Below are 9,607 nucleotides of genomic sequence, written 5' to 3'. Positions count from 1 at the left end.
CCAACTGGATTTTATGGCTGCTCTGGATCGTTTCCAGGTTCTCCCAGGAAACCATTACCCATTGGTTTAGATTCCTCCTGGCTTGGTTTTAGAGAACTGTGGTAGCTCTGGCTTCTGTAAAGACAACCAACAAAGATGACCCACTCCAAGGCTCTCTCTATGAGACAGCACACCCCTTACCTCCACCAACAGCGCTGACAAGAGGCTGAGCAGCAGCTGATCTGAAGGGTCTCAGGCACTCCCCACCGAGAAGTATTTCTATTGAAGTCAAGTGTGGTACCATTCATTTACTCTATGTGGCTCCCTCTACCTTCCAACCGTGGTGCATGAGGAGCTATTCAATCTCCACAACAATTGCCACGAGCACCCACAAGGATAGCCTCCAAGACTCCCTCCCAGGCACCCCAAAACCTTCTGCCTCCGCTGCGTGACAGCACCGTGAAGAGCCAGAAGTATCAAGTTTAGCAGTTTCACCACATGGTCCTCTGCTGTTGTAGTATTACAAAGTTGATTCCTCATCAACATAAATCAATGGAGTAACAGTAACTCCCTTTTTTTGGGTTTTTTTTTTTTTTTTTTTTTCCAGAACAGGTAGAATAGAACAGACACTAGGAAAAAAAAAACCAATTTTTATTCAGTTGAAAAGAAGTCATTTACTCAATCACATTAACTATGCTAAAAATTATTTTTTTCTGACTACACCAGCAGTTAAATATTTTCAGCACCAATTCAGGACACATTAGTGACATTTATCACAACAGGTCTATTTCTTAATGTAGAAGGACATACTAACTTCAGTAGCTGCTACTGGGAAAGGAGTAAGCAGGAGACTGCTCTTTCTTTCCAAATACTTATCAGTGAGAGTAGCAACTTCTAGAAATAAATAACTGCCAAATTATCTCCCAAATCTTTAAATCAATCTTTTAAAAATAGAGTTAAAATAGATATCTTAATATGAGCTATCATAGAATTTATTCTTTATGTGCTGAATACTCCAGAATGTGAGTAGTTGAGCAAGCATCCAGTACATAACTTTTTAAAATAGTTCTTCCCTCCCCACAATATCAACCCCGGTTTTTTATCCAAGTCATGCTGGTTAGATCCCTATCTCTAGTGACTTCCCAGTAAACACCACGCTGTTTGATATCGCTAGGATATGCTACCACCCTATGAGTGAAAGAAGTCTGTGACCTGGTGAAATATCACCAGCTCACATGAACAGAAAATTCATCCAGTTATTGGCTTGTTATCTCTGAACATCAAATAAATCCTAAGCTTTAAATTTTAAAAGCTTTTGTGGTCTTCCTCTTGCTGGGCCAGTTCGAAGGTCGTCACTGAAGACAGAACTGATGAAGGCAAAGAAACCAAAAAGCAGCAGATAGTACTGTCTCTCTGTCCTTTAAACAAATCAAGTTCGCACAAAACAAAAGGAGACAAGGTTAAAATGAAGTTTATTAGTTTTTTTGGTTTTTTTAAGCTTTTTTTATATAAAACTGTTTGTGAAACAGCTATTTTTATTCCCATGGCAGAGTGACCCCTGAAAGATGCACTAACCCCTTTCTTAAGGCCTTAACAAGAAAAAATTATGGGGTTTTTTTTGTTGTTGTTGTTCCTTAAACCCAAATGTTTTAAAATTACATAATTTACAAAAAAAAACCCACCACCCCAAATAACCACATAATGTAGGCTGTTACACTGACATTCCCTCCTCCTCCCTTAGGAAAAGCAAAACATAAAATAAAAAAAAAAAAGGGCTAAGTGGATTTTCCTGATCAGTTTGAAGATATATTGCCTCCATCAGCATTCAGACTTCCCTTCCAGTTCCCCCACCTGGCAGGTAAACCGTACCTTCCTCTCACCTGCCTTCAAAACTGAAGGCAGCTTCTTGGAATGATTTGGGGGTGCATGTTGTTGTCACAACAGGCAAATACTCCTTCTTCCCGTGTGGTACAGGTGTTCCCACATGAAAAAGGTGTACAGGGTCTAGCAAGCAGCAACTACCTCTTACTTCATGAGTCTCATAACCTAAGAGTCTTCAGATGTTTCTCAGACTTCCACTATTAATATAGGGTCTCTCAAAACCAAAATAACCTTCATACCCTGCATACACAAGTACTGACACCCCATCACCTGCAACCATCCAAGCCTTCCTCCCACACCTTACAAACAATTTATCATGATTTTTTTGACTTTTAAAATTAAACTTCCTTGGATGTTGTGAGAAAGTAAGCAAGTGGAAGGGGAGTCTGGAGTACTTCCAGTTCCCCTATTCTTCCCCACAAAATGTTAGGCTCCACAAGCCTTGCTTTGATTTTGGATTTAGTATTTACTTTAGCTACATTTTTCTTTTTAAATTTATATGGGGTTTTGTTAATTTTAATCAAAAGCATCAAAAGGGATATAGCGCACCTTTCATTTAAAACAAAGTCTTTCAAGACTAAAAAATAGATCTTTATATATATATATATATTTATCCCTCCCTCTTTAATTCCCCCCACCTGTTTCCTTTTTCCCCCTCCCCTTCCCACTGTCACTATGGAGATTGTGTCCATGGAAACAGCTGGTTCAGACTCCTTGGTCAGATTCTGTGATGTCATCAGTCTTGAGTGTGATGTAAGAATTTATGAAGGAAGTGCTGGCATTGGCAGGCACGTCGAGAGGGGGCATGGCTGCACAGTGGGAGAGATTCCATTCAGTCATGAATGTCCACCGCTTTTTATCTCAACAGCCTAACCTGAAAAACAAAGTGAAACAGTGATATTGGAATGGTTCCTTCCCTCCATCTGTGAACGTGCTCCGCCCCAGGCTTCACAAACCCCACTCATCAGCCTACCACAGCAGTAACACCAAGAACTCTTTAGTTTTGTGGACTGAAAATGGATGGAAGCATAATGGTGCGCAGCTCATAAAAGCAAATCCACATGATAAAAAGTATTAGTTTAACAACCAGCAGAAATTAAGTCCAGGTACAGAAAAGGTCCAGGATGACAGGACAATCTGTGCCACGACAATGGCATGCCACTCTTCCAGAAAGACCTACCTTGAGCAGCCAGAAAGGAGCTCGTTCACCTAATGTTTGCTCCTCATCTTGACTATGAAAAGTGGAAACAGAGGCCAAGCACAGTCAAATGCTATGACGGCTTCTGGCATACTACACTGCCCCTTCTGGGACTGGACCCAAGTATTTTCATACAGGTGACCACGCTACCATCCAACAGTAGTTTTCAGTGAATATGTAGTATCAAAACTATAGGAGTCCAGCTACAGGAACCAAATCTGGGAAATGGCTAGGTTTCCCAAGCTAAAGGTAAAGCTGCAGTTAAACTAATTGGAGAGTGGGTAATAATTCTTTCCGTTGCCAGATTATGGTGGTGGCAACAGTTTATGGAAGGACTAAGCCTGTGATGTCTTTCAAGACAAATGTGGAAACATCCAAGTGCTTGGCATGCTCGTTCTCCCTGTCCAGAAATTCTCTGAAGTGAGAAAATGAACTTCAGGACTTTGCTAAGTTGGTGGAGGCTCAGTTCAAATGAGGACCTGCAGACAAAGTTGAAATTTCATTTCTGTTAGCTACAGTTCTCATCCTTAATCTGCACAGCTGACAAAGCAAAGCTTGAAATAATATATTCCTTTCTTCCCTTCTCCCAAAACACAAGTGAGCCCAGAAGCAATTTGTTTATTTAGTAAGGTTACTTACTTTGATATAACTTAAATAAATCCCTCCCCACCAACTAGTGAGCTCGGGAAAAGGAAAAAAGCTTGCAACATAAGCGACGCATATGGAAAGCAGTTGATGGCACTAGAGGTGTGCCTGGGAACAAAGTAACACCCATGTTCATTCATAGCTGGCAATTAAACTCCAGGAACCCTAACTAAGTGTGATACAGAAGTCAATGCTGTTCTGATTATCAGCACACCAATTAGATTACATCCCAGCAAGCCTACCTCTTGGCTGCAAATATCCCCTCATACAGGGGTGCCAGGCTAAGAGCGAAGAAAAAGTCAGGCGAGCACATATGAAAAACAGAAGGGTAAGCCATGGAGATACAGCTAGAGAGGAAAGGAGGGAGCTTCCTAGAGAGTTCAGGCAGCTGACCTTTGTGGTATTCATTACTGTGCAATTGTGCGCCCTCGCTGAAGGAGTGTCAAGGCTGTGTTGCTGTCTCTGGCTCCTGTACAACTGCAGCTAGCCCATGCCTGGAACTGGTCCAGAGCATTAGGCACTGGCTCAGGGAGGAAACAGGCTCAACGCACAGGGAGAGTCCTTCCCCGTTCCTGGACAAGATCCAGAGCACCAGACTCACTCTCACAGTCACTCTCCAGATCTGGATTTGATCCAAATGTTCTAGAGGCAACTGGCTCAGAGACAGAAGCAACAGAGACAGAATACACTGACTCGCCTGGATGTTATCCAACATGCAGGATTTCTTCTTAACTTGCTAGGCCTAGGAGTGAACCAGGACTAAAGCAGCCCTATAGTTTAAAAGCTGAGTGCCCATTCTACCTTACACCAAGTCCAGCAGAAGGGAAGCTCCTGTACTACCAGGATTGCTACAGAATTCCTCTAAACCTCTTTAAATACCACAGTAATACAGCATTTAATTATTTTGCTAATTCATTTTTTTAGGTAATTGGATCTTTTAGGTTTGCATAGTTATTTTCAGACGCAAGGTCAGGTTGGAGAACCTGATTTTCAAGGCACTTTCAGCATCAAAAGCAGGGGGAGTCTAAATAATCTGGACCTTCAGATAAGAACTACTTGAGACAGAAGTGGATTTGGAAAGAAATTATGCCTTAGAGACATGTCTAGAGCACACAGTGATCATGGTGCAGAGGTTCCACAGCCTGCAAGGTCTTAAGCCAATACATTCCTGTGACACATATCTAAAAAAAAAGAGTTAGCACTAGAAAATTATGCAGGAAACAAAGCTGTGTAAAGGTCTCTGGGATAATGTTCATCAGTGCCTTAAAGAAATGGCCCAAAAAATCATCACTGAGATTTCTCTAGTGTTAAACAGTTGTAACAGATGCCTTGCCTGTGAGACTAAATCTGTTTTAACGTTATAAATTATATTGGCTTTTACACTTTCAGGAAAAGAGAAAAGCTTGAAAGAACCCCAATGACCTTTACCATGGAAGGAAAAAGTTACTCAAATAATGAACTTTAGATACTGTTTGCATGGTAACTGTTTTAACAACACTCCAAAGCCAAGAAAGAATGCTGTTAAAAATGAAAAATCACAGAACACAGCAGAGCTAAATCAAGTCAGCAGTCTACTATTATCTACTAAATACAAAAAAGTATTCATATGAAACACTACCTATCTTCTAATACTGCAATAAACCCCAAAATTTTCTGATTAATCTCTCATCCTTCACAAAGAACACCATTAAAAATACTTCACAATTACTTAACTTGAGAAACAGGTAAGATTTTAAGGTAAGGGAGGGTGCCTGGGAAGTAAGGGAACAGCAGTTAGGGAAGGGGATTGTTATCATCAGCTCAGGGAATAGACATGAAAGAGCAACTTCACTTGCATGACTGCAAGAAAAAGATAGAGAAGCAACTAGCTTGAGTAAGAAATGCAACTAAGCAGTGAAATGAAGGCATGAGACCTTCCTGGGCTGCAGTTTCCAGGAAAGGCTGCTAACAAGTATTAATACGAAACCAAAAACTTACTTCATTTACATGTCCCTGTTGCCATCAAATGACAATGCACTTGGTGGAAATTAAGAAATCCCAACCTCATTCCATTCCCTGGATGCCAACTCCCTCCTTGTGCTAGGATATTTGCTCAGCCACAAAGGGAACCACATTAGGAAAACGACCCAACTTGGATGCTAACACGACAAAATGTGATTTCAGACAAACTGAATTCCCCAAGTTCACACATGGCTGTATGAATGCTGGGACTAGACAACGGAGGAGGCAGTAAGGAACAGCAGCAAGGGAGCTGGGGCACAAGAGCACAACTGCTGCTCTCCACAACCCTGCTGACTTACAGCAACTACAGCACACTCTGGATGCAGAGTGAGGGGAGGGGAGGGACCAGAGTAAACATTACAAACTTAAGAAACTGTGGCCACCTGTATACTTCCACCTTCCATCACCCATGTCTGTCTGCAAAATAGTGGAAAATGCTGGTCTGAAAAAAGTAATGGGCTCCTGATAAGATTAACTTGGTTACACCTGTATTTACATTTCCACAAAACAGGGGAATCAAGATTACAATAATCTTGAACACATCAGTATTATTAATTCTTCCCTACATAGAAAATTTAAGATACTGTGATGAATTTATTTATTTATTTATTTATACAGAAGCTTACTATTAACTACTCTGAGACTTGGGGAAAAAATCCTTCTGATCCTTATGGACATGATCATGGGAATATGAAAGGAGATTTCTGCCACTGGTTTAGCTGAGACAGTAATCAGGCAGTTGCAACAGCTAACAAGGTTTGCCTTTCACTGCTAAACTGAAGGAAATGCTGTGAAATACAAAAAAGTGAGGTCACTAGCCTGAACAGAATGGTCGCAGGGGAAAAACCAGAAACACTTATTACCAATTTTCTGAACGTACACAAGAGCACCTTGATTTCCTATAGAAATGGCAAAGGCACTGGAGGTAAGGAGCCACACAGAAGAAGGCAGGTGGAAACTGGAAACTCTCCCCAACTCACCTGTGCTTGCTTTTATTTCCATTCCCAGGAGTACACTTCCCCCCTCACCCCCGCTCCGACTGCTCTGTGCTGAGGCTGCCTTTCACCATCTTGTTCTGCAAGGAGGGAAGAGAGCAAGGAAGGAGGGGCTGACGAACCAGCAAGCCAAAAGGAGGAGGAAAAAGAAAATGAGGGAGAAAAGGAAGACAGGGGTAGGGAAAGTGAACATACAGAAAGTGAGAGGGAGAGAGAGGGAGAGAGAGAGAGAGAAGTCAGTACTGGAACCAGATACAGATTTTTCAGACAGAGTTTTCCCTGTGACAAAAGCAAGCAATTCTGCAAAAGTAAAGAGTTTGGGATATGAAAGCCTGGTTAATTTTAAGAAACACAGAATTTAACATAAAAAGGTAGAAAGCTGAGAAAAATCACTTAAAATTGCCCCATAGATGGCTTAAGACAATCTAAGGCTGCAGTGCCACCAAAAGGCAAGGTATCCCGTTCCCCTATATATCCTCCTCCGTGCCTCAGCATCCTCAACAGTTCTGTTGCAACAGCACTTGCTGCGCTGCAGACACACAGCTAGTTGGATCTGCGAGAGGAAGCTAACCCTTCAAAAGATGATTACTTTTCAGACAGCGTTTTCCCTGTGATAAAAGCTGCTATTTTGCTAAAGTAGCACATTCAGGACATGGATGGTTGAAGCATCAATGCTGACAGAAGGAAATGGGAAAGCTCACTGGGGAGCACAGGGAAAGGCATAACCAGTCCCTCTGGGCTTAGCTTGCTTATGCCTGAAGTGTCAAGCACAGTTAATGAGGCAAGACACACCTTTGCTCTCCAGGAGGCACTTACTATGATGAGGTGTATTTACTGATGTGAGGGATAGACTGGAAAAGGGTGAGAGGTAATATACTGGGGGACTTACTCAGTGTTAGCGAATTTATAAAGTTAGTTCTTCCACCCATTAACTACAGAACAGAAGAATGAGGTATTAGACAGTTGCTAATTAGCTACTAACGTTAAATTGGTGTTACCTACAAGCGTAGTTTTAAATGGTCTAATCTAAAGTCCTTCTTCCTCTCAATTGCTCATGTTCATATCATGCAAAAAATTGATGCAATTTGTTCTGCAGTCATTCTGGAGCAATGGTTTTCAACCCTTCTGTTCCTGCCTTGCAACTGGCTGGAACTCCCCTTCCCAGCCACTACAACGGAAGGAGCAGGGTAATCCTATATTCTGCCCTGCAGAAGGATTTGTAACAAACTCGTAATGATCACTGAGCCACAGGGCAAGGGCAAAGTCATAGCCAAGCACAGAAAACTCTGCTTGACTTCAAACAAATTATTCACGTCTTTACTAAGCAAAAGCCAACAAACTTCAGTGTCAAAGAAAGGCTGCTGGTACTGAACTTCCATTTTCGATGCAACACAGAAAATTATCTGCAGTGGCATAGTTTTGAATAAAATTCAAATTTTTATTGCTTCACGAAATACCTTTATCAACTTAAGTGGCAGTTTTCCTCTTCCCACCCTCCAGGATTACTTTAGAAATCAATGTGCCTGCTCAGTATCTTCTTTGGGAGGCTGGATTCTGTAAAATGGTTTCCTTTCATGGTTTGAGCCTCATCACTGCAACTACTCATATACAGGAGCAGTGACCCAAGCCAGCTATGAAAAGCGTTAACGCTATGTTTTCCAATACTTCAGGCAACGGGCAGCAAACATAAAACAGTCTTCAAAGACGTAACCTTCCTATTCTCTTTAGTCAAGTATCCAAAGCTGGGCAGAGGATGGCACTTAGTTGCATTCCACAGTAAGGGGAGCTCATCCTTCACATTTTTGTTTGGCAAGATCTGCAGATTTGTGTAGCATTAATGCATTGATTTAAGCTTGCTGTACATTTTCAACATTATTCCACAATTGTGCATAACAATTTATTTTCTTTTGTATGATGAAAAGTAGGCCAGTTCTGGATAACTGCCTGAATGTCCCCAGAATCTTCCAGCGCATTTTAAAAACATGTGTATAAATACATCATATTGTGGCAGAACATCCAGAAAGGAACATGAGACTAATTCTTGCATGTTTACAAAAGACAGATTAAAGATAATCTGTGAAGACAAAAGACCACCAGATGTCAGTCTAATTCTAGGCAGAGAAGAGATCTGCAGACAAGGACTAAATGGAGACTAATCCCTGTTAGAAAGCAACACAATTCTTCCCTATTATCATTTACTTTCCAGCATAAGCCATCCACAGTCTTACACAATTCCTGTTGTATCCAACTGGCCACAAGAACAGTAATTTTTCTGGATACTTCTGAGCATTTCAGACTGGTAGACTGGTATCCACAGCCTCCCAGAGATGCATCCTCCCTTTTGGGCTGAGAGGGGTATTCCCAGCACTATATCACATTGCTTATGTGTATAAAAGAGTATATACTGTCTGCCTTGCCTCCTCTTTCCATACAGACAGAGCAACAGCAGTCCAGCTCTTAGCACCATTATGTTTACAGGCTCCAGGGACATTCAGTTAAGGATGCCCAGACCCTAGGCAGAAGTAGCATGCTGAATCTGTCACCAACAACTGAAAACTATGATGGGTCTTCTGAACCGTCAAAGATATACAGAACAACTAAATAGATACACCGAAGGCTGAGTAGTAGTACTCAGTCTTACTACCACTAGACTAGAACAAGGTGTTTCAGGTTCATGTCATCGTTTAAATGTTTCAAAACATTTTGAAAACGTTCATCGTTTCAAAAGCCATTTTTCTCACTCCTTGCATCCTCAGTAAATCAATGAGAAAACCAATGCCAGTTTCAGTGTAGCACTCAAACAGAAACAGTGAGTGATGTACTGATTCTATCACGGAAGACAGGAAATGAAGCCGGGCTTTCTAAAGAACAACTGAACAACTAGGGAAAAAACTTAATCTATCTTCTT

The 9,607-nt window shown here is 41.4% G+C and overlaps 1 protein-coding gene across 13 annotated transcripts in view; it reads right to left on the bottom strand.

Annotated features, from left to right (window-relative positions):
• Window positions 1-1,434: 1,434 nt before the first annotated feature.
• Window positions 1,435-9,607, bottom strand: part of TCF20 (transcription factor 20) — a 150,135-nt gene continuing 141,962 nt past the window's right edge. For 11 of the 13 annotated variants that reach the window (XM_056342019.1, XM_056342017.1, XM_056342016.1 and 8 more), the window contains 2 exons: window positions 6,685-6,812; window positions 1,435-2,734 (listed from right to left, as the gene is read on the bottom strand). In XM_056342019.1, coding sequence (XP_056197994.1) covers window positions 6,729-6,812 — 84 coding nt within the window. In that variant the 3' untranslated portion in view covers window positions 1,435-2,734; window positions 6,685-6,728. The remainder of the gene's footprint in view (window positions 2,735-6,684; window positions 6,813-9,607) is intronic. The other 2 variants (XM_056342025.1, XM_056342026.1) reach the window with 2 other exon arrangements.

This window comes from Falco biarmicus, chromosome 5 (assembly GCF_023638135.1).
Source record: "Falco biarmicus isolate bFalBia1 chromosome 5, bFalBia1.pri, whole genome shotgun sequence".
Lineage (NCBI taxonomy): Eukaryota > Metazoa > Chordata > Aves > Falconiformes > Falconidae > Falco > Falco biarmicus.
This window is presented reverse-complemented; position numbering and strand designations above follow the sequence as displayed.